The sequence below is a fragment of the Epinephelus lanceolatus genome, chromosome 20 (assembly GCF_041903045.1).
Source record: "Epinephelus lanceolatus isolate andai-2023 chromosome 20, ASM4190304v1, whole genome shotgun sequence".
NCBI lineage: Eukaryota > Metazoa > Chordata > Actinopteri > Perciformes > Serranidae > Epinephelus > Epinephelus lanceolatus.
The window spans coordinates 36,656,468-36,681,602 of NC_135753.1; the positions used below are offsets into that span (position 1 = coordinate 36,656,468).

General features: G+C 42.3%; 1 protein-coding gene across 1 annotated transcript in view; it reads left to right on the top strand.

Annotated features, from left to right (window-relative positions):
• The window catches only part of stk17a (serine/threonine kinase 17a), a 42,815-nt gene that overhangs the window by 5,476 nt on the left and 12,204 nt on the right, over positions 1–25,135 (top strand). The window contains exon 2 of the mRNA XM_033638449.2: positions 15,255–15,467. Coding sequence (XP_033494340.1) covers positions 15,255–15,467 — 213 coding nt within the window. The remainder of the gene's footprint in view (positions 1–15,254; positions 15,468–25,135) is intronic.

The following is a 25,135-nucleotide window of genomic DNA, read 5'->3' on the forward strand; positions in this document are numbered from 1 at the left end:
TATAGCACAAGCCTATGGCATTTTACATTGTATAAATTAGCCTAGCAGCTAGCAGACTTTTCCTCTACTCATATAAAACCAGGGACAACAGCAGCATGTAACAGAGGTAACGGCACATAATTTGGCTCCATTACAACTCACAACATTCACCGACAAAACAACTGTATTATACTAAACACGTTTTCCAAACAAATACAACATGCTAACATTATTAGCGCTAGCCTATGGCATTTTACATGGTATACATTAGCCTAGCGACGCCAGGATAAATCCCGAAGGATAAATCACACACACAACTTAAAATGCATTTTTTGTGGAGGTTTTATTGTGTTTACAATTTATTGTTTCTTATCTGTGAAATACAAGCTTCATTTACGACCAAATTCTCATTGGTCAGACAATCGGTGGTGTTACTCTCAGAAGGCTGTGTGTCCATCAAGGTGTGTGGTGGTTGTTCCGCACTTGTAGATGTCCTATGTGACGGTTGGTCTTTGTGGTATTTGTCCCGCCACTTCTCCACTGTGATTGGACGGCAGGTGACAGTGACAAGCATAGTGTCTCACCCAAAGTTAAACATTGTTCAACTCTAAACTCTTGGAAAATGGATAAATAATCACAGACATCCAGTGTTGGATTTATTTTACTATGTGAAAGATGCTCAAGCCTGGATCACAAAGCTTCTGAAATGGATACGATCACAACAGAGCCCTTGTTGGAGTGGCGAGATGGCTAACGTTAGCTACTGGGCTAAAAACAGTAAGTCTGTTTCGTATGCAGCGTTACAGAGATGTGTATCCTTAGTAATGTAATGTTGGAAATGACATCGTCAACTCAAGAGATACTTCTATGATGTCTAGTATGTCAGATTGTTATCATCAGTCTTGTTCACTCAAGAATTCATATGTTAACTATGGCAATATCTCACACAAATGTCTAACAGGATAAAATGATGAAGTTATAACATTTTATGTCCATAATGTTCTGTATGAAACACTTTTGTGGCCGTTACTCAGCGTCATATCTCAGGAACAGAAGGGGAGACATTTGGTCAGATACTGAATTGGTGACTCTAATCTTGAAACTGTGCTGATTGTATAGATCTTCTGTGTGTGAAGCATCCATGTTTTCACTGACATGGATGGAGACTGTCAGAGACACTGGACTGGTGCGTTGAGGCAAACAACCACGGGGCGGTAATTCCAGTTCCAAGTATTCCACTTACCTGAACACAGAGTTAACTCGCCCTGGGCAAGTGTTACTGTCGAGCTCTGTGACAGAAACAAAAACACTTTGGTGGACACACAATCCTACCAGACTCAGTGCACTGTGGCCCATTTAGTTAATCTAGAGATAACGTGCAGAATATTTTTTCCCCATCGACCAATCGATCGGTTGAAGAGTAGGTAGAATTTCAGTCGACCAAGATTTTCTGTATTGTAGTCGAGAACAAAATGAAGGCCAAATTCGACGATGGGTTTGGTTCAAGCAAAGGGGCCGGAAGTAGAGAAGGGGCCATCTGGTTTAAGTCAGGGAACACTGCATGACACATTGGAGTGATCTAATCTACCATCTTTCTGACATGTTGTGGCAAATATTGGTGACCTCACCTTCACAGTCTCACAGGAGGACTCTGATCTGGGGCAGGAAACGTCCTGCAAAGGCTCAAGAAGGACAGTAACGGACAACTGACCAACCCCCCTCTTTTCTACCCTCTCAAGAGAGCAGACACATCACAGACCACTGACTTGTACTGACTGGCGTAATTTGCTGTACATATTAATATACACATGCATATATAAACACAGTATTGTGAACAGGATGAACTGGTGTATTAGAACGGTTGCTGTTTGACCACCACCAGGAGTGAGGGTGGGCTGAGGATGGGGAGTTTAAGGTAATACCCTCCAATACCCCTCTGCAGTGGGAGTCCCAGATGGCCCACAGCCAAGCTCCTTTAGTGACTACGACAATGGTGAAGCAGTCAGTGAATTCCATATGGTTAAGACCCAAAGCTTTTTCCATGATGGGTCTTAGTGACAGAAAAGGCCACTCTCTTATTAGCCCATATGGTCCCAGGCAGAGCTCTTTAGTGATTGCACAGAACCACCCTGGTCAGGATTTCACTCCAGGAGCCCACCGTCATGGCTGAGGATACAGTTACTTTCTGGAGGGGTAAATTTGTGAAAGACCTACATTTTCATTCTGTGTAATTTTGATTCTATTTCAGTCTTATATGTTTTGTAGGGAGGTAAACCTTAAACCAACCCTTGACTCTGACACCAGAGTCTCTTCAAGCAAAGATGATACTGATAAGTTTTAAAATACATGGCAAATGTCTTGTAGGGTTGCAGCGATATACCAGTTTCAAGGTACTATACCGTGATATAAAAGTTGACAGTTATCATACTGAGTACATCTGCATATCTACCATATCAAAAATGCTTTGGCACCTAGGCTGTATAATGGCAGGGGAACCCCCGGCTTCATGGTTATTAACTGTAAAGTCTTTGTATACTGTAGAAATGTAGCCTAACTTTAAAACCTACAGTTTCAGAGCTGCGTCTCAGTTAGCTTCGTCCTGCCTGTGTTTGTGGCTCTGACACCAGTGACTAATACAATGACAGGAGGATGCACAGCATCAGCCAGCTCTGGTGTGCACATAGGGAAATCTGTTGATGCCAGTGGCGGTGTTTGGCTCCGAGCCAGTGAAAATCTTTATTTCATTAAATGCATCCAGGGCCGCCTGGCAGCCTGACACAGAGCCCAGCTATGAGACTGCAAACAGAGTCCACACAGAGCCAGGATTCACTGACGTGGTTTAAAGTGGCATTTGTACTTCTGTGCTGAACTGATGTCGTGCCTACAGCAAAGCCTACGCTGAAGCCTGATGTGCACCTGTCCAGAAATGTAACTACACATCACGACGCAGACCTCCTGTCTGTTTCTGTGAGCTGACACCATTTCCCTCAGTGGAAACAAAGCTTTTATTTAATTTAATTTCACAGATAAGAAACAATAAATTGTGAAGACAATAAATTCTCCACTAAAACAGCATTTTAAGTTGTGTGTGATTTATCCTGGCTTCATATGAGAAGAGGAAATCTCTGCTAGTAGCTACGCTAAGTTATACAATGTAAAATGCCATAGGCTGGCGCTAATAACGTTAGCATGTTGTATTTGTGGGGAAAATGTGTCCAGATAAAGACAAGTGTTTGTCTGTGAATGCTGCGAGTTATAGTGAAGCTGATTTGTGTTCTTGTGTTTGAAACTGTCTCTATTAAGCCATGTTTAATGTGTGTTTAATGTGTGTTTTGAATCAATCCACAGAAACCTCACCGCCAACTCGTGTTTGGAGGTGTAACTGCAGAGTGTAGGCTAGGGGAAGGCAACCTGTAGCCTCACGTGGCTCTTTCTGTTTTTGTTTCTTTACAAAAAAGTATATAAAAACGAATAATAAAAAAATGAGTAATTTTTTAACATCATATTTTTTATTTATCGTTGTTGTACGTCTAAAGTGATTCTTCCATTCTCCAGTTGTAAAAACATGTAGCCTATACAAATATTTAAAGAAAAAAGTTTTAATATTTTGTCAACTAAAGTGTGCATCATATGTCTACGGCCTGACGCCTTTTCTTCCACATTTAGCTGAACCTCAGTAGAATTTAAAAGTACATGGACACATCTGTTGGCTTTCATTGCCAATGCTGCAGAGTTAAAGTACCAAATAATCATAAACAGCCTACTGCAGAGTAAAACTAATATAATGTGTGCTCATGTAGATGTATTTGTTATGTTAATAGGCAATTTAGACTTAAAAGGCTGTGTTACCTTTGTTGTAAGTAGATTTAGATTGTCCATCAAAGATGAAGATCAGGAAGTGCTTCCTTTAGCTACAGAATGATATCAAATGAAACCGACTACATCGTAATCATCAGTCAGTGACTGCAGCATAAATCCAGCTTTGTTAAAAGCTGTAACTGAATAAAAGACACAGAAGACACAGCAAATCATGTGACTCTCAGCAAAGAGGCATCATAAAAACCTTCAGTGTCATGGAGCTTGTAAGGAGTCATTATAGTGTCTGAAAAGCTTCGGGACACTTTATCAGGGTAGATTAAAAACCCTGAAAGTTATTAAAGATATCTAAGCTTGATGAATCGCTCCAGCAAGATGAACTGGACGATAACTATTTAACTGCAGTTTGAATATTAACGGTTAGAGTTCAGCTCTGTATAAACTAGTTTGTGTGGTGCAACACGTTTTAAATCAGTGATGCATAAACCTTCAGCAGTTAAACACTGACACTATAAATAGGCCAACAGCTGGTGAAACCTGCTGCAGCTCTCTGTGAGATATGAGTGTATTAATGCACACAGAGCACTGGAGGCTCTCTGCAGCCACGGCGTCCATTAGACTGGTTCTTTATGGTAGCTGTAACTGTGCCATCACCTCTGGCTTGGTCTGTATACACACATACACACACACACACACACACACACACACACACACACACACACACACACACACACACAAAAGCCATCTTTTTCAGGGTGTAGTCTGTGAATGAGGCTGCTGGCTTTGGAAATGTGCTGACGCTGCTTTAGAAAAGGCTGTGGTGGCCCAGTATGGTTTCTAAAGAGCGGGCCCAGACTCCCAAACCAAACAGCCTCTATCTGATGTTCCCAGACGCAACGCCACACCCACGCCAATACACTCTGCTGTCAGGGGTCTTTAAACCACGATCACTTGGAGAGAGGATGCTAAGATATGACAAGTGAAAAATAAAAAATCAGAGCTTGACTGTGTCTTGAGCTGTGGTGCCACCCTCAAACACATTAAAGGGACAGTTTGGAGTTTATGAAGTGGGGTCGTATAGGGTACTTATGTTAAGTCAGTGTATAACATACAGTAGATGTCTGTCAGCACGCCCCCAGTTTGGAGGAGCAGGCTGGAGTCTGACACGGGAACTTAGCAATGTGGATGGGGACCAGCAGTGAAATGTATTTTAGCCACCTAACAAAAGTCCCACCTAAAACAATCAATGACAAAAACTAAGTCTATTCTCAGTTCCCCATTCATGCTCTTATCAAAGCCAGACTCCACTGAGAACAACAGTAATTTTATCTCGCTGAACACAGGAGCTGCTGGTTGACCGCTGCTTTGGTCTTTTAATTAGTTTGTGTTATTGTGTGACTTTGAATCTGAACTAACCTTTATAAACTACAAACTTGCACAATAACACAAACAGACTAACTGATCGAGGCAGCGGTAGATCAGCAGCTGCTAAATTCAGCCATGTTAAATCACTGGTTTTCCAAACTGGGAGTGTGCCGACTGACATCTACTGTATGTTAGATACTGTCTATGGATAAGAACCCTATACAACCCCACTTAAAAAAATCTGAACTGTCCCTTTAAGTCAACTCAAAACAAAGGAAACCTTCAAAAAGACCACTTAATCTGCCACTGCACAATGAGTCATCCGAGCCTCAACCACAGCACTGCATGCTCTGTATGCTGTCCCGGGACACTGGAGACAAATTGATTTGCAGGAAAATGTTAAATGGAAAAATCAATTTTTAATTTATGAATGTATCAACAGTATTGCATGTATCTTACAGTACAGGCATCCCTCTGTATGCATGTATCAGATACACGCCTGCAGCGATCTGTCTCTGTCTCTCTGTCCTTCTCTTTTCTCACTATAATCATCAGCCTGTCTGTATTCTGTGAAAGGTCCTCTCCACTTCTGTCACGTCACGTCTCATGTCATGAAATTTAAAAAGATTTAAGTTTAAGGAAAGACGAAGTCAAGGACTTTGATCTGTTGTCTGACACAGTCTCATCTTTGTTTAATCAAGCTGCAGAGAAACTAAAGTGTTCCCAACTTTTAACCTAAAGAATTCTCTGTTGCTAAGACATCACCATAAACCTTCTCTGCACCTGGTTGGACTGACATGGCAGTTTCTGGGCTGTAAGCGATGTTTACTTCTAGTTTTTATACCCCAAAAACATGGACACTTTTCTATAAAACATTCCCAAAGTATTGACTATATTTACTTTTTGAATACCTTTCAGTATATTTACTTAATTTGTATCTGCAACATTCACTCTGTTTATGTGACATTGGAGAAGATCAATTTATTCTGTCAGTCCGACTAAAACCGGACTTCTAAAATACATGTAAGCATGTTAGTCCGAGTGAAATCATACTAAATCGAATTTCTCAAAGTCATACTAACACACCCAGATAATGCAATTGGGAGTCGCATGCATAAAGTCAATCAGACCCAAACTGGCCGAGGCGCTCTGAGCATGCTCTGCAGTTTCTGCCCCAGGCTTTGACCCGGAAGTCCAATAGCATTAAATGCGTAACAGAAGAAGAAGCTGGAACAACATGGAGAAATCTACATCCAGAGCTGTGACTTTCTGGACGGATGATGTACAGAGCTGTTAAGTTGTCCACCATGGTACCAGTTAGCTGCTAGCTAACCGTAGCTAACTTGTTTGTGGATTGTTTGGTCTGTGACACAATAGATCAACAGGAAAATGGTCCAGTACTAACAATGTAAAAAGGGGCATATCGCTAACACACATTATGAAGAGGTGTAGCCCTACAATGGATCCCTGGGGGACACCATATTTGATGATTTTACTTTGAGAGTTACTGATGCTAGCGTTCTGGGACTTCTTGTTTAACATCAGTAATTAAAAAAGTCTCTGTCATTGGTGCTAACAGTCCGGTTTAATATCTTAATATCAATATGAACACGTGATGTTATATCAAGATAATAGGCATAAAGTATTTACATTTCCACTTTCATCTTACATGTTATCAGCCTCATTTTGTACAATATTGAGTGTGAACTACAAGCAAAGTAAATGAAACTTTCCACTGAAACTCCCCGTGTACTTCATATTGATAACACAAATGCAGCAATATTTGCTCCGTAAGTCAGTTAACGTCAACATATTGCTGTGTGCACAATAGCTTTTAGGCTGCACACGGTTATACATATCTACATGTTAAATTATGCACATACACACACACACACACACACTGAGCTGTATACCTGCTGGTTTTGGAGTGTCCATATGTGTGTAAAAGGTGACGTGAGAGGTAATTACACAGCTAATGGGATTGGAGGGAATGGGTGGAGGTCACGTGTGTTGGTGCTGTCTGGAGTGTCATTGTCACAGAGTGGGATGTTGTGAGTCTCTTGATTCTTTTAGCAGATGTTAAATGTGGGGAGCTTGGGAATGTGGGCTGCATTCAAATCAGTTTGAATGAATTCCATGTTACGGGTCAGTTGTACTTAATGTTTTTGGAGAAGTGGCGTCCCTATTCAGGACATAGGTATTTGTACCTTAGCCAGCACCTGGGCGTCTACTACTAAGGATGTGTGCCCTTTTGAATTTTTTTCTACTTGTTGGTCACAGTGACCTTTGACCACCAAATTCTAATCAGTTCATTCTTGACTTAAAGTAGACATTTGTGCCAAAGAAATGTCCTCAAGACGTTCTTGAGATACTGCGTTCGTAAGAATGCGATAGATGCAAGGTTACAGTGACCTTGACCTTACCCACCAAATTCTAATCAGTTTATTCTTGAGTCCAAGTTGATGTTTGTACCAAATTTGAGGAAACTCCCACAAGGCCTTCTTGAGATATTGCGTTCATGAGCATGAGACAAATGTAAGGTCACAGTGACATTGATCTTTGACCACTGAATTCTCATCAGTTCATCCTTGACTCAGAGTGAACATTTTGCCAAATATGGCACCCTCACAGTTAGAGGGTTTCTGGTTCGAACCCAGGGTGGGGGAGCCCTTCTGTGTGGAGTTCACATGTTCTCCCTGTGTCAGCGTGGGTTTCCTCCAGGTGCTCCAGCTTCCTCCCACAGTCCAAAGACATGCAGGTTAATTGGTGACTCTAAATTGTCCGTAGGTGTGAATGTGAGTGTGAATGGTTGTCTGTCTCTGTGTGTCAGCCCTGTGATAGTCTGGTGACCTGTCCCCCCCCCCCCGTGACCCCTAACAGGATAAGTGGTTATGGAAAATGAATGTATTGTAATACAGTTGTTCAAATTAATTTTGAAGATGAAGAAACCAGTGGCACCATCTCTGCTGGGATCTGACTATCAGAAAACCTGTGTAACTGTTGGAGCCTGTAGCTCCCAGCTTCATCAGCCCCATGACTCTCACATGAGGCCAGCTGAGGATGAAGTAGCCCAGTCTGGTGCTTCAGGCCCAGAGCTGTTTGTCATGCTCTGTACCCTGATACGAGTCCTTAATAGCTAGCACACAGTCTGATTCATTGTGTTTTAATCTCACGCCTTCTGTTCTTGCTCCTAGCTGTGGTTTAATAAAGACGGATGTGAGATGATTCTCATCTCAGATATGTCTTTTGCTCTTGGTGTGCTGACCAGCTGGTCCTAACTATAACTGATGCTTTATCTGGCCCTGTAGCACAGAGTGTTTGTCAGTCTTCTTTGTGATGGTCCTGAAAACCTTCAGGTGTTTGTTGGTTTATTTAAAAAGCCGATTTATAATGAAGTCCTGCCAGATATTAAGCACTGTGTTCCCCCAGTAACAGAAAACAAACTGAGGACATATTCTAATTTACTTCTGTTCATCTGTGTTCACATCTCTTCATCCATTTTGTGTTTATAATGCGTCTGGATACTGCTCTGATGTTATTTTACTGGTTAACTTTTGACTGAGTTGCCGTCATGTTCACATTCATACCACACGGCACAAAGTGTCTCGTACTTCAGCTGCATTTAAAATCCAACATGGTTGTTGAAGATTGTGATTAAAGGCTTCAAAGGGCTCTTAATGCACACAATATTTTTGGGGACAATGTTTCAAATACTTTACATTAAATCGGGCTAACTTTTGACTGTTTTCTGAGTGTTTTCACTTTTTTAGACTCGTCGACTGGTCTGTCATTAAGTCACCAGGAACATCCCTAGTCTTGACATAAAATCTGGAGACAAAGCTACAGACAAAGCGAAACAGTTGAATATTTACTTGGACGCGGAATTGATGACACTAATCTTGGGTGTCCACCTTGGTTAGATGTTTTGTGCTGCTGGGTTGAAGATGTGTGTGAAACTGAGGCTGAGGCGGGAACATTTACCTTTACCATGGACATGAAGAAATAAAAAAGCATTTTTCTATTGAGCTGTTTGAGGATTTTGTCCTTTTGTCCTGACAGAACCGTGTTGCTGCCCCCTACTGTGCATCTGATCGTTCTCAATCCCACCAGATTAGCTGAATCAGATTTGTTCAGCCAATCAATAGTGATGGCCAAATGAAGCCTCATGAAGCACTTGCTTTATTCTGTGAGCCCACTAGATGGCGCTTTTTGTTCAACAAAAGGTTGAAAGCACACTGAATTGCCATTCTTTGAGCTTTTCTCTTTGAACAAAAAGCGCCATCTATTGGGCTCAGAAAATAAAGAAAATGTTTCATGAGACTTCATTTGGCCATCACTACCAATCAAGAGCTGGTGAAAATTAGGTGTAGGTGCGGAGCTTGAGGTTCACCTACAGCATCCAGTTTGTGGTGTATGAAAAAGTGCTGCAGATCTTTAGATATCTCCTTAAAGTTCAAGCTACTAATTTTAATAACGCCTCCTGTTCCTGTTTTAGGCCTCTGTATGGTGTCACTTTGGCACTTAAACCAAAGGACAAGTAAAACCTCACAATCACTGTGTGTCTCTGCTGACAGCTGATCCACAGAAAGTACACGGCATGTGCTGAGTCACAATGTCAGTCTGCTGCCATTCCCGTCCCCATAGCATGGAATATTATCTCACTGTGCTAAATTACCAAAGGCTGATGGAAGTTGATATGTCAGCCATTTAGGAAATGTAGATTTCAGTTATCAGTTTTCCTTGTTCTGCACGGATGATGTCTCTTCTTTGTCTGATCCGCGTCCTCCCACTTGTTTTTTGGCTGATTTTCACAGCATCACTACAGTTTTAACTACTTGTATCACCTAAAGTCTCCATGTGGGAAAAGATACCAGATTATACTGAATGTAAAAGGGTCTGAAAATGACCACAAGGAACTCAAAGTCAAATGTAAAAACATCCATAAGGTTGCTCTGCTGCTTTGTATTGCCTCTGGTACAATGATCATTTCAATCATTTTGAAACAGATTGTTAGTGATGGCCAAATGAAGCCTCATGAAGCATTTTCTTTATTTTATGAGCCCACTAGATGGCGCTTTTTGTTCAACAAAAGGTTGAAAGCACACTGAATTGCCATTCTTTGAGCCCCTCTCTTTAAACCATGAGCTCCATCTAGTGGGCTCAGAAAATAAAGAAAATGCTTCATGAGGCTTCATTTGGCCATCACTGTCAAAGCCCCCGTCAGTCTGATTTACTTTGTGTTTAACTGTCTCAAACAGAGAGGGTGTGTCTAATTGTTGGACGAAATGTTAATCCATAACCATAGCAACCAGATTGCAGCTACAATAGTTTGGAAAACAGCAACATGGCACTTACTTTGATGATTTTAATTGAGCATAGCGTTAGTTCAGGCAGGACACGATGGCAAGCTCAGCCCACATCCCAGCTACATCAGCTGATAGATCACATGATTCCTTCCATGCAACCAATTGGTGAATCTCATTCAGGGCGCCCTATTTAAACTGCTCTGGCCTGCCTACTGTTGCTGCTTCCTCTGAAAGCTGCTTTGCAACCTGCCTCCACCCCAGCTCCTCCTTTTGCTGTCTGGCTTATCAGTGTCATTTCTGTTTGTCATTGATGCTGCTCTGTTCTGTTCCCGGGGGGTCTTTGCTGCTGCTCTCCCTGCCTTAGGCTTTCCATGTAGACGCATGGAAGGGCAGGAAGGTTTGCACTCTCTGCCTCAGGCTTTCCTCATTTGCACGTGGAAGGGCAGGGAGGTGTGCTTTCTCTCCCTTAGGGGCTGTACACATGCTGCATTTTTTGCGCCCTCAAATTCATTGTTTTCAATGTAGACACACGGCAGGCGCACTCAAATGCCAGAGCGATGCCCATGTCATGTGACCAGGACCAACCAGTCACAGATGACAGATATCTTTTCCTTCATCCGTAAATATCAGTCTGTGGTAAATGTGAAGAAAAGTTGATCATGTTAGTGCAGCGCTGTCAGAGCTTTACATCTGTCCCACAGACGACAGGCCGACACACTTATAAACAGCTACTGGAAGAAGATCGGCTCTGCACTCGGGATTTCAGGTAAATAGGCTATGACACAGTGCTTTTTGAGGATGCTTAGCAACCTCAGGTGCAACTTGCTGCCACGCTCTTGAAAGCTGACAAAGAAAAGGCACAAGAGTAGCGCCCAGCGTGTGACCTTGTGTTTTCTAGGTGGTTAAAGACGCAGCATGTATACGACCTCTAAGGTTTCTGCATAGGCCCTAGGAAAGGCAGAGAGGGCCCAGAACAGATCCTTACCATCAAATATAATAATGCAAATAGAAATAAAGTGTTCCAGACTGAATTGTTTATTAGAGACAACAATTTGCACAACACGGAGACTCTCTCTGTCTCCCACTTGCTCTCTCTAATTCTCCGTCTCCTCCTGCTGCAGCTGTCAGTTGTTATAGTGACGACTTTTGTGTTGACAACTTTTTGAGAGCTGTGCACTTCCCAGTGTTGTTAGAGGCCGATGCTGGTGAACGGTGTGAACTTTCAACATGTCCTGAAACTGCATTTCAGACGATTGACCTTGGAAATATTCCTTCCTGTGATGCGCTGTGAGAGTGTCAGTCAGTGTGTTGTTATTTCTGCCGGTGGGATTTGGTGCAGTTCACTTTGTTGGTTGCAGCTGTTCACTGCACAGGCTGCTAGTCAAATGCTATAATGAAAATAAACAGCACACTCGACTAAGGTGGGGAGCAACTACACTGAGATATACCTAATGCTATGATGCTACAATTATGGTAAAATATAAGTTGACTGACTAGCTTGCAGTAATAAATAATAAGTAACAAAATAGAAGAATATGCCAGCTAGAAAAACAGATTAATAAAAATGAATAAATAGATAAATACACAATAATAATAAATCAAAAAATTATATAAAGTTAGAGACTAACAAGACTAACTATGTTGAAACTAAACTTCTCTTTGGAGGCTCAAGGACCAAGAAAATCATTCAGCACTAAAAGTCTTTTCTCTGTCGTACATCAAGGTACAGTGGGACATTTGTGTTTCTGACCATTTCTGACGTGTCAATTTATAGACAAGTGTTTCTATTTGCTATGATCTTTGTATCTCAGTTACAGCTATGTCAAGTCACACTGAAAAGATGAGTCTCGGCTTCAGTTAAAAGAAGAAGTGAGAGCAGTTTCGGTGTGTCAGTGTGTCTTGGCTGAGGACCGGTCAGGATTCAGCCAGGCTGCTGCTGCTGCTGATTATTGAAGCACTGACTGCCAACAGTAGCCGCAGGGAAGGCACAATGTGGGCTTGTCATCTCCATCTCCATCACCAGCTGCATTTCAGAGGTTTTCCCCGGGCAGTAAGCACATGTGTGCACACACAGAGCTGCGGTCATCACATGAGAACACCTTCGAGCCTGGAATCAAACTGGGTCAGGCCAGATGGTTGTGGTTGAAAGAGAAAGGGAAACACTGCCAACAACATCCACAAAATGTTTTTAACTTGTGTTTTTATAAGCAGCATTGACACCAAATATCCATCTGTGTGTTTCCAACTGAACTTCTGATGCCAAAGCCCTTCTTAACAATCTCTATAGTCAGTGTCTGTCCTCTGTAACAGGTTGGTTGGTTCACCATTTTGTTTCTGAAATATCTCGACAACTTCTGTATGAAGTGTCAAAATCCTCTCGCTGGCAACTTTGCTACAGACTACAACTAAATAACTCTTTTTTTTTTTTCTTATGGCTCAGTGCCGGCGTTAAGTTTTCGAGTTCTTGGTCCATCTGTCCCATCCCTGTTTCCCTGAGAAGATATATCTTAAGAACGCCATGAGGGGATTTCCTCAAATTTGGCACAAATGTCCACTTGGACTCGAGGAAGAACTGATTAGATTTTGGTGGTCAAAGGTCAAGGTTACTATGACCTTGCATCCGTCTCATTCTTGTGAACACAATATTTTAAGAAAACCTTAAGGGAATTTCTTTAAATTTGGCACAAACGTCCACTTTCGTCATATCTCAGGAACAGAAGGGCAAATATTTAGTCAGATACTGAATTGGTGACTCTGATCTTGAAACTGTGCCGATTGTATAGATCTTCTGTGCTCTCGGGGGGAATAATGTGTGTGAAGCATCCATGTTTTCACAGGCATGGATGTAAACTGTCAGAGAAACTTGACTGGTGTGCAGGGTACAGTCGTGGGGTGGTAATTCTACTTTCTCTGTGTGCGTTTCTGTGGCCCTCCCAAGAGTTTAAAACCTCAAAGAGCTGTCTAAAAAATTAGTACAATCTGTAGTGATGGCCAAATGAAGCTTCATGAAGCATTTTCTTAATTTTCTGAGCCCACTAGATGGCGCTTATGGTTTAAAGAGAGAGGCTCAAAGAATGGCAATTCAGTGTGCTTTCAACCTTTTGTTTAACAAAAAGCGCCATCTAGTGGGCTCAGAAAATAAAGAAAATGCTTCATGAGGCTTCATTTGACCATCACTAGCAATCTGTTTCAAAATGATTGAAATGATCATTGTACCAGAGGCAATACAAAGCAGCAGAGCAACCTTATGGATGTTTTTACATTTGACATTAAAATAAATCAATAAAAAATCACCAATCAACCCTTGTTTTTAAAACAATATCCAGTTAATTTAATCAGTACCATTTAATTTAGCCCACACTTCCGAAGTCTGCATGACGAACTGCATTATCACTTGGCAAAACTCAAAATGGACACAGTGAAGCTAGCAGCAACCACACGCTACAAAGACGGGCAGTGTGTCTCAAATCGCATACTTCCATTGGTACCCTTCAGTGTAGTACACTGTGTACTTCTTACATCACCAACATTTGACCGTTATCTCCGCCCACAACTTGCGCCTCAACGTGAGCGCTAATTAAAATGTGTTGCTGTAGTCAGGAGCAAGTTAGCTAGCGAGGGAATGTTAGCTAGCAAGCTAACGTTAGCGCTTGCAAATCATTACAAACCCATTACACATTACTGACAGCTTCTTTTTCGACAACAGTTTTGGTGCTTAGTGCAAAAAAAATGTGTATAACTTACATCTATATAACATGACGGTGTTCACTGTAGCCAGCTCAGGCTCCTTGTTGTCCCCAGCCACCATGTCAAAAGTTGAGAGGTTTCTATTATTCATCATTGTCATTGTTAGCATGGTAAAATTAGCGTTCAGCTTAAAGCATCAACGTGTAATCTCACCGAGCCATTTGCATGACTGTAGACTCTTGCTGTGTTTCAAATCTCGTGCTTCTGTACTTACACTTAATATTTTGAGTGCATAAGCGCGTTCACACTGAGCAGCATGGAAAAATGCAGTACCTGGATGGTGCACTCAAAACGGTCAAGAAGTTGAGTGTATGGACACTTCTGGCCCTCAGTGGTCGCCATCTTGGCTACGTAGCAGAAGGGGAGGGACCACTTTTCAAACTGGAAATGGCGGCCGAGGACTGTGCGACCGTGAACGTTGCTGCATTGTACAAATACATGTGTTTTTTGCACTAAGCACCACTATACTGTTGTCAGGTATAAGCCAGCAGTATGTTTGTTGGGTTAATTTAGCAGTCTGTAATGATTTGGTACCGCGAACACTAATGCAAATGCTAATGCTAGTTTGCTAACTAGCTAATTTGCGGTCGTCATTTCCGGTGAGCGCACAACGGCCGTGTTTGGTCTGTCGAAATTTGCACACTACGCCAATGAGTACATAGTGCACATAGTATACTACATGGAAGTGTACTGAGGGAAGTATGTGATTTGAGACACACCATCTGACACTGTGTTCAGAATCACTTCCTCATTCACTCAGTCACCACTTCCTATATAACAGACACCACATAGTAAGTACTCAATAGTGAACAGTTATTGAGTGGGATTGATAAGTTAGTGTATTAACCACTAGTTAAAGGAAACTTACCACTGACTCACGATTTGTCTTGATGGATGATTTCTGTATTACCTAATATCTTTTTCACTTTCCATATTACCATTTGAGTCCAGATGAAGCTGTAAATTCGTAACTAAATTTGTAATACGTTAACTAAACATGGCCGTTGTGTATACAGCACTGATGGTCTCCTTCTCTTCCAGGGGCAAGTTCGCTGTGGTCAGAAAGTGTGTGGAGAAACGCACAGGCAACGAGTACGCTGCAAAGTTCATGAGGAAGAGACGGAAAGGCCAAGACTGCCGGATGGAGATCATCCATGAGATCGCAGTGCTGGAGCTGGCCACATCCAGCCCCCGCGTCATTAACCTCCACCAGGTGTACGAGATGGCTTCTGAGATGGTGCTGGTCCTGGAGTTGTGAGTATCTGACCTGTGCAGGACAAAGAAACACTCACAACCTAGAAATATGAACATCTGTTGAATATTTGGAAACTTAAAATGTTCTTTAAACTGCTCAGACATTCAAAATGTTTGTTTTCTGTTTTGTCGCCGAGACACTTAAATTCTCTATTTTAAGTGTCCAGAGGTGATCATCAGGATATGTGCCACAAACGCTGGTGTCAGAGTGTGACTGGTGACTACACTGAGGTTTGGTTTGCTCGTGACTAAACATAGAAAACCCACAGGAAGTAAACAGTGTGATGTTCTCACAGCAGTAAGTGTGAGAGAGGAGCAGGCAATAAAGCCGGAGCTTTTTTAGTCCCGCGGAGCTTCAGGCCAAACTTTAATGCTCCAGCAAACACTAGCTATTCCAACAATGTGCCTCGCCTCTGTCCTGTTGTATACACACACACACACACACACACACACACACACACACAGATTGTGTTGTTGGATATGGATGGATTGGGTTTCCAGTGTCCCGGGCTTATGGCTGCGAGGTGAAGGGGACGGACAGACCAACAGCAGTTTGATGTGTTAAACCCATCAGCGACACTGAATAATGACCAACTGGAGCACCGCTCAGTTTGACCCAGAATGTGGGAGTCACACACACACACACACACACACACACACACACACGCACGTGATATTGTATGGTGTTGAGTACAGTAGCCGCACCAGTTGTCGATGATCTCATCTCACTGGTCATGCCTAGGCCATGCTTGACCTGGTTCCCATAGTGTGTGTGTGTATGTGTGTGAGAGAGAGAGTGATTGAGTGTGTGTGTGTGTGTGTGTGTGAGAGTGAGTGAGTGAGTGAATGAATCACTTCATGGCACGCGAGGCTGACCAAGAAGGTCTCTCTCATTTCCTGTCTTTCTCTCCCTCTGTCTTCGTCTCTCCCTCCACATGCCATATTGGATTTTGCCTGCATCCCGCTCACCATAGTGACACCCAGAACCCCCCCAAAGCACACACACACACACACACACACACACACACACATGCAGATGACAGTCTGTGTTCAAACAGTCGAGGGCAAACCAGTAGATTAGATGGTATTGACACATTCTGGATCAGCTGTCGTGTGTCATTTATGACCTCTACACACACACACACTGACAGTGGAGCGTTTTACTGCTCAGACATTCACTTGACTGTACTGAGCAATACAACATGTTGGAGGTGGAGGTATGGATGGGCACCAAACCTGGTATTAAACAGGCTCTAGTTGGATAAGCTCCGATGTTAACGGTTCTATTGGTGTTGGAGAAATTCAGATGGTTTATTTCTTGTTCATTAAGGCTGCATGAACGTTAACTTGCACAGTTTTTATCTCCCCAACTCTGTTTCTAATCTGCAATAAGATTAAGACATGATGCATTTTTGCTTTTCAGTCCAGAGGAGAGCTCTTTGAGTGCGAGGGGCGGGGCAAGTTCTCCTACAGCCACATAAAACTGAAAATGAACAAGACTCTTACTTCCCTTGCTGCCTGCTTGTTTTACTACCACAGTCCGCCTCTCTGATGTCCCTCTGTGTTTGTACGGAGTGGGACATGAATAGAGCGCAGAGGCTGCCAGGGCTGGGCGGATTGTGGTGTTTTACAGGATTAGGTGCTGTCAGCAGCACATGCCACACAATGCAATCTGTCCTGTTAAGGAGATCCAATAAATGCCCCTTTAGATGCTCCAGTCGTCCCAATCCTCCCCCACCTCGGCCCATAATCCCAATCCCAGCCATTGTTCATAAAAAGGATAATCCCAGAATTAACTGCTGCCCTAAATGAGGATAGTGGTCCTTGTCACGGACACACACAGTCTCACTCACACACACACACACACACACACTAAACCATACCAGCACAGAAAGACACTACAGCTGGCCAGTGTTGTAAATTCATTATTAATTCGCTTAAAATTTGAAACAGTTAATTAGGAATAGGCATAAGTGATGTGAGGAATATCTCAGTCTAATTATGCAGGTGTAGCAGACGACATACTGCGTGTTTGTCTCATAACTCAGGGCAGTGCTGGTTACATGTTAGTAACTAACAGACCCTTTATGATCAGAGGTCTTTCTAGATTTTAGATCCCTTAAAAACATGCGAGTTACACATCTCCAGTAGACTTCACTTATCAGGTATATTTTCATTCATTAACTAGAATAGCAAAAAAAGATGGCATCATTAAAGGAGTCCAGTATCGACTCAACTCCGGATACAGTGAGCAGTTAGCGTGCAACATCCTCCGTCCTCGAAAGGCTCAGCCATTAGGAGCGGCTGTGGCTCAGGAGGTAGAGTGGGTCCAGTCCGCATGCCAAAGCACCCTTGGGCAAGATACTGAACCCCAAATTGATGGGTGAATGTCCAAAAACAGAGTAGGAGGTGGCACCTTGTCGGTAGTGATGGCCAAATGAAGCCTCATGAAGCATTTTCTTTATTTTATGAGCTCACTAGATGGCGCTTTTTGTTCAACAAAAGGCTGAAAGCACACTTAACTGCCATTCTTTGAGCCTCTCTCTTTAAACCATGAGCGCCATCTAGTGGGCTCAGAAAATAAAGAAAATGCTTCATGAGACTTCATTTGGCCATCACAAAGTAAACTCAAATTGTGATGTCTTAATATGAGAACACAGAGTCTCAGGAGGATAGATGCAAAAGGATCCGCCGACTCTCGCACAAAGGAGCAGGACAGACTTTGTGGAGGTTTAGCCTCTTTCTGTGTTGTTGTGATGCACCTGTTTGCAACTAGCAGTGCTAGCTAGAGTAACAAATTTCAGTACGCCTTCTCTTACATTCCTTTCTTTCTTTTCTTTTTTGGATCCCCAGTTTTCTTTTTTGGGGGAAGACATGACAGTGTGTGTTAGTGCTCCAGCAGCCAAAGAAACCACTCACTCAGCTCTAACTGCGTCTGGAGACACATCCTAGCGCAGGAGCGGACTAAACCATTTCATGCCTTTAAATAGTGAGAGGGACCTCAGAGAGCTTCCACTGTTCTTTTGAATAAAAAGTTTAGCGTTTATACTAAATTATTCAGCCAACTTTAATTTAGTTATGGCACTTATTACAAATAAAAACCTGCAAACACAACCAAACTATTCATTCCACTGTATGTCTCAGTCAAAGTCAACCACTTTTCATGGCACCCTCATGGTGGAAACACAGTGACAGGTTGCTAAAAAAACAACCAGTTTTGTTGCTGCAGATTGGCGGGAATCTAATCTAGGTATCACACCAACCGACATCCTGTCCACCTCTAAATGACAAAATCAACTCCTGTACTGTGTCCCCTTAGAAATGTTGATGTGATACATTAACATACAACTGCAATATATCCGTCTTTTACAAAAATGCCAACAATTATTTGGTGGATACCACCTGACAAGCTCCACCCAACTGAACACCAATGGGGACCAGGCATCCCCCATTATGGCAGCAGCACTCCCCAGTAGCAGTGGCCCCCCAGCAGGACAATGCACCATGCCACACCACAAAAACTGCTCAGTCATGACCTGAGGAACATGACAGACCTGGCCTCCAAATACTCCAGGTCTAACATTACCCCAGAAGTACCCCCTGATCCACGATGGGTCCTCCTTGGACCGGACTTGGCTCTGACCTTTCAAGGCATGGACACAGGACCTCTGGAGGGTGTCCCTTGGTGTCTGGCATCAGGGCGTTAGCTTCAGATCTTTTGAGTCCTGTGGGTTGTGAGGTGGGGTACCAGCATGTCCCACAGATGTTTGATCAGATTGGGATCTGGGGAATTTGGAGGCCAGGTCGACACCTTGAGGTCTTTGTCAAGTTCCTCGGACCATTCCTGAGCAGTTTTTGTGGTGTGGCATGGGGCATTGTCCTGCTGGGCGGCCACTACTACTGGGGAGTGCCATTGCCATGAGAGGGGGTGCCTGGTCTGCACTGGTGTAGGAGCATCCACATGAATGTCAAAACCCAAAGTTTCCCAGCAGAACATTGCACTGTAACAAGATGATGTTGTGTTGTTTACTTCACCTGTCAGTGGTTTAAATGTTTTGGCTGAGCGGTGTACGTCAGTAACAGCTGAACTTCAAGATATAAAAGGAATTTAATTTGGATCAGACGTTGACACAAATATACTGAAAAAAGTTGACATGGTAATGTAAAAAACAAAATTCCTCAAATAAATATATAGCCTCGTATACAATCATCAAACAGAGCCATGTCTTTTGTTTGTGATGGAGAAGATGTTTAGTGTTTGAATAAAAAACTCCCACCACTATCGGCTCCGTTAATCTGTAAATTCTTATATTGATTTAACTAATAAACAACCAAAGGAGAGAAAATCAGTTCAAGTCTGTGGTATTAAAATATGAATCATATGAATGACGGGCTGAGTGTCAGCTGGACGTGATCCCTGTGTGACTGCCAGCACATGTGTCAGCACCATTCAGCCCGTCTGACCACACATCCTTCTCTTTTTTTATTTTCATCTTTCCTCTGTGCTGTTTTTTATACGGGAGGGAAATGGAGCAGAATGGTTTCTTTCTTTCTTTGAAGGGATGTTTACAACATACCCTTGTCCCTTTTTTTTCTCCCCATCTTTTATTTGGCCAACAGCTGACGGATATTTCGGGCAGTGGGGCAAATGGTGATGACGGAGGATTGAGGGATAGATGGAGGAGTGGATGGAGGGAGGAGGGTGCAGATATTCTACGAATGAGGGTCAGCTTGACATAGAAAACTATTCATGCCGTGATGGGAGGGGGGTGAGGGATCGGTGGGGAAAACAGGCAAAGGGGCCTGAGCGTTTTTTTCAGGATGGAAGGCAGAGAAAGACAGAGAGAGATGAGGGGATAGTGTAAAGAGGGTGATGGACAGAGCAGTTAAACAGAAAGACGAAGGCATCCAGAGAGAATGAATGAGAGCGATACAGAGCTCCATGGCCTCGTTCCTGGCTGAGCTCCAGCTGGGAGTTCATTATGTCAGTTGAGCCGCACGAGCGCACGTGACCAGCCAAAGCACGGCCGCTCGCCCAGAAAGAGCAGCAGTCATAGAGCGGAAAAAACAGAGGACTGACCCGACACACCCACAAACTGGTTTGTATCTGTATGGATTCTATTATTGAAGTTTCCCATAGACTCACATAAAGGATACGGTTGGTCCTGGTCTAGGAATGAGTGGGGGTATCTGGTTCTGCTTTAAACTGGTTCTCCTCATATTAATCCAACAGATCCTTCTTTGTCTCAATCAGTAACTCATTTTCTACCTCAGCTCCCATCTCCTGTGGTGTACCCCAAGGCTCCATACTTGGTCCAATCGTCTTCTCCATTTATTCACTTCCGCTAGGCCACATTATTCAGAAACATAATATATGTTTTCACTGTTATGCCGATGACACACAGATCTACCTCCCCTTAGAGCCAAACATCACCAGCAAACTAACTGACCTCAACAACTGTCTTTATTACATCAAATCCTGGATGGCTGCAAACCCTTTGGCCATTGGCCCCCGCTGTTAATCAGTCAGTCAGATTTGATTCTGAATTGAAGTTTGATAGACAAATCAATCATGTAGTAAAATTAAGTTTCATGCAGTTGCACACAAATCTCAGATCAATTCTCTTTCTGATCAGCAGAGTCATCCACGCCTTCATATCCTCCCGCCTCAATCAGTGCAATCCGTTGTATTACTCAGTCCTGTTTATCCCGTCTTCAACTAGTCCAAAATGCAGCAGCAAGAGTTTTAACAGGATCAAAAAAGATGTTACCTGACTTGGACTATAACACCAATGGCTCGTGACTTGACTTGGACTGTATGTTATCATAAAGTGCGCCATGAGTCAATTTATTTCCCTTCATTTCCTGCATCAACTAATATTAGTATTATTCATTTCCAGCAAGTCGACACTCCCCAGATCCACTTTGTTTAAACCAATTGGACAGCATCTAAACAAACTGCCTCCTAAAGAACGTTATGTTACTCAACACCTGTCAAAGAAAAAATTAAACCAAAGATAACTTTCATGTACATTCACGTACAAAAACTATGTAGTGGTCAACAAAAACTGAACTGCAGTATGCAAAACGTGCAGGTTGAAAAGTACAGTCAAAGACGCAGCAATGTCCAACTTCATTTCATTAGTTAATTAGTTAGTAGCAGTTTATTTCACACATGTAAGTAGCAAAAAAACAAAAAATAATCATGTAGTAGTTGACAGACATTAAAAATCAGGTTACTAAAGGAAGCATGAGAACTGGAAACAACATATAATGATTTGATTTACATGTCCAAAAAAGAGCAGGAGGAAATATAGAGTACTTATTTATTCCCACCCCTTCTCCATAATTTAATAATAGTCAACAATGTAGCTCCTCATCAGTATAAAGCCATACAATAATTAATTCTCCTAGACCTATTCTGATATATTAAATTAATTACCAGTTATATTTGTCTTACGGCAAGATATAAAATAATTACGAAAATACTTAAAAAATAAAAGTATATATATATATATATATATATATATATATATATATATATACTTTATTCAAAAAAAATCTTTATATCTTTATCCCGTCATGACTGATTTGACATTTGAAGCGATACAGAGAACAATAATTCAAGGCCAACATTAACATAGTTAAAGAGCTGATGCTTAGCTAGCATTAGCTTTTAAAAACATTTATGATTTTTGTAAATTTCATTTTGGCATTACATTTGTTGAAGAGTGCATTGTGGCTTGTTTAGGACTCAAAACTCAATGGTTAGCACTCAGGACTTGCCTGTCTTGACTTGGACAGTGAGCGCAAAGACAAGAGACTTATATGTAACTTGCAAAACAATGACTGGTGTGTCTCAAATCACATACTTCCGTGAGTACACTTCCATGTAGTACACTATGTGCACTATGTACTCATTGGCATAGTGCGCAAATTTCAACAGGGTAGTGTTGTCTCAAACCAAACACGGCCGTTGTGCACTCACCGGAAATGACAACTGCAAATTAGCTAGTTAGCAAACTAGCATTAGCATTTGCGTTATCGTTTGCGGTACCAAATCATTACAGACTGCTAAATGAACCCAATAAACATACTTCTGGCTTATACCTGACAACAGTATAGTGGTGCTTAGTGCAGCTGCCATTTCCAGTTTGAAAAGTGGTCCCTCCCCTTCGCTACGTAGCCAAGATGGCGACTATTGAGTGCGAGAAGTAGTGATGGCCAAATGAAGCCTCATGAAGCATTTTCTTTATTTTCTGAGCCCACTAGATGGCGCTTTTTGTTCATCAAAAGGTTGAAAGCACACTGAATTGTCATTCTTTGAGCCTCTCTCTTTAAACCATGAGCGCCATCTTGACCATTTTGAGTGCACCATCCGGGTACTCATAGTGCACTACATTTTGCCATACTTCTCAGTGTGAACGCACTTATGCACTCAAAATATTAAGTGTTAGTACAGAAGCACGCGATCTGAGACACAGCATTGGTCCCACCTCTGATAAAGCACAATAAAAACTACAGTTTACAAAAGGAAAGTTTTATATAATGCTCATATTAGGGATGCACCACATTGGATTATTTGGCAATATCCGATATGCCGATAAATAACAATTTATTTGGCTGATAACAGTATTGATATTATCTACCTTTTCCCCACCTAATTTTAACTGATGACCCACCAGCAGATGGAGACATGAAATACAATACTTTATAATATTCATTCATGCATGTTGGCTGATTCTGATTTTAAAGCTGATACTGATACAGATGACGTGCCAATATTATCATACATCCCTAGCTCACATGGTGCATATTCATAAATACATTTGTATTTAACCAGAGGGCCACAGATTTGGGGCGAGGCATAGAAACACTGGTTGGTTCATGGGGCTCTGGGTAAACTGTGTTCAGGGATCATGTGCACGTTTGGCTCAATGGGGGGCCCACAGCTTATTTTTGCCCATTGGCCCAATCGCAGGTTAATTCAGCCCTAATTGTAACTGATGGTGATGTCAGGTTTCAGGTATTTAAACGAATGGAGCTTCATTACCAGACTGTAGGTTGCTATTTTTCTGCAGTAAATGGAGCCATTACCATGTGGGAAAGACATGAATACACTATGAGTGCAGAATGAATGGCCGCCCCGACGCATTCACTTGACCTCACTGTGACTTTATCATTCCCCCTCTCTCTGTCACGCACATTTGTCTCTTTGTCTCTGCTCTCCTTTGTGGACATGGTTTCCTCTTCGCCGCTCATCCATCTCTGTTGGTGCTTCGTTTCTACTTTAATTGTGGTCAAACAGTCATGACTGATAAATCCCATTTCTCCACTCGTCCTCCGTAAGGACTATCCAGTGCTTTATATTTGCACTGTCCTTTCAGATGAGTACAGACCCTCCCTGTTCCCCCGATGTCTACAGTGTGTGTTTGCGTTTGACGTGTGACTGAAGGAGGTCAGATATGAAGTGAGTATTTAGGTCAGCTGACGTTCATGTTTTTATTTTTCAACAAGCCATGTGAGGTTGAGTGTAATGGGTGGTTGATCAAAGCTGAAGTGATCCATTCCCACAGCACGGCACCGACACTGATTTCATTAATTACATTAGCAACTCGCTAATCACATGTCCGGCATGGAGCTGACCTCTCACTGGACTTCAAAGCCACGGTCAGGCTTCAGGGCAACACACAGCAGCAGACCGTCTGCTTTTGTTTCAGATCATATCTGTGTGTGTGTGTGTGTGTGTGTGTGCGGATGACCCATTTAGTGAGGCTCCTTGGTCACTGGGATCTTCATTCCAAATCTTTGGTTAAAGATGTTTCATTATTGATTAATTCAGAAAGTTGATTATTCCAGGCGGCCTGTTGGAACTGAACATGCTCCGTTTCCTTTTGTTTGTCTTCCACATATTTGCTTATTTGTGGCAGCCCACTGCAATACCACGTATCGCCACAGTCGCCACATATTAATTCTTGTCCCTCTATGCTTGCGGTAGTCGTGGCCTTCAGCATTATGTTTTCAGGTTGTCCTTCCATACATGCATCCCTATGTATGTCTGTCCCATGCTTGTGAACATGATATCTCAAGAACGCCTCAAGAGAATCTCTTCAAATTTGGCACAAATGTCCACTTGGAATTGAGGATGAGCTAATTAGATTTTGGTGGTCATAGGTGAAAGGTCAAGGTCACTGTGACCTTGTCTGTGTCATTCTTGTAAACACAATATCTCAAGAAGACCACGAGGCAATTTCTTCAAATTTGGCACAAACGTTTACTTCGATTCAATGATGAACTGATCAGATTTTGGTGGTCAGAGGTCAGTGTGACCTTGCATCTGCCTCATTCTCGTGAACACGATGTCTCAAGAACACATTAAGGACGCGAATGTCCACTCAGACTGACGAATAAACTGATTAGAATTTTCTGGTTGAAGGTCACAGTCAGTGTGAATTAATTAATTTCATTTAATTAATCACAGAAAAATTTCCTGTTAAAAATATTCATTTTGATTAATTATGCTCCAAGGTGCCCTTTGACTAGTGATGGCCAAACGAAGCCTCATGAAGCATTGTCTTTATTTTCTGAGCCCACTAGATGGCGCTCATGGTTTAAAGAGAGAGGCTCAAAGAATGGCAATTCAGTGTACTTTCAACCTTTTGGTGAAC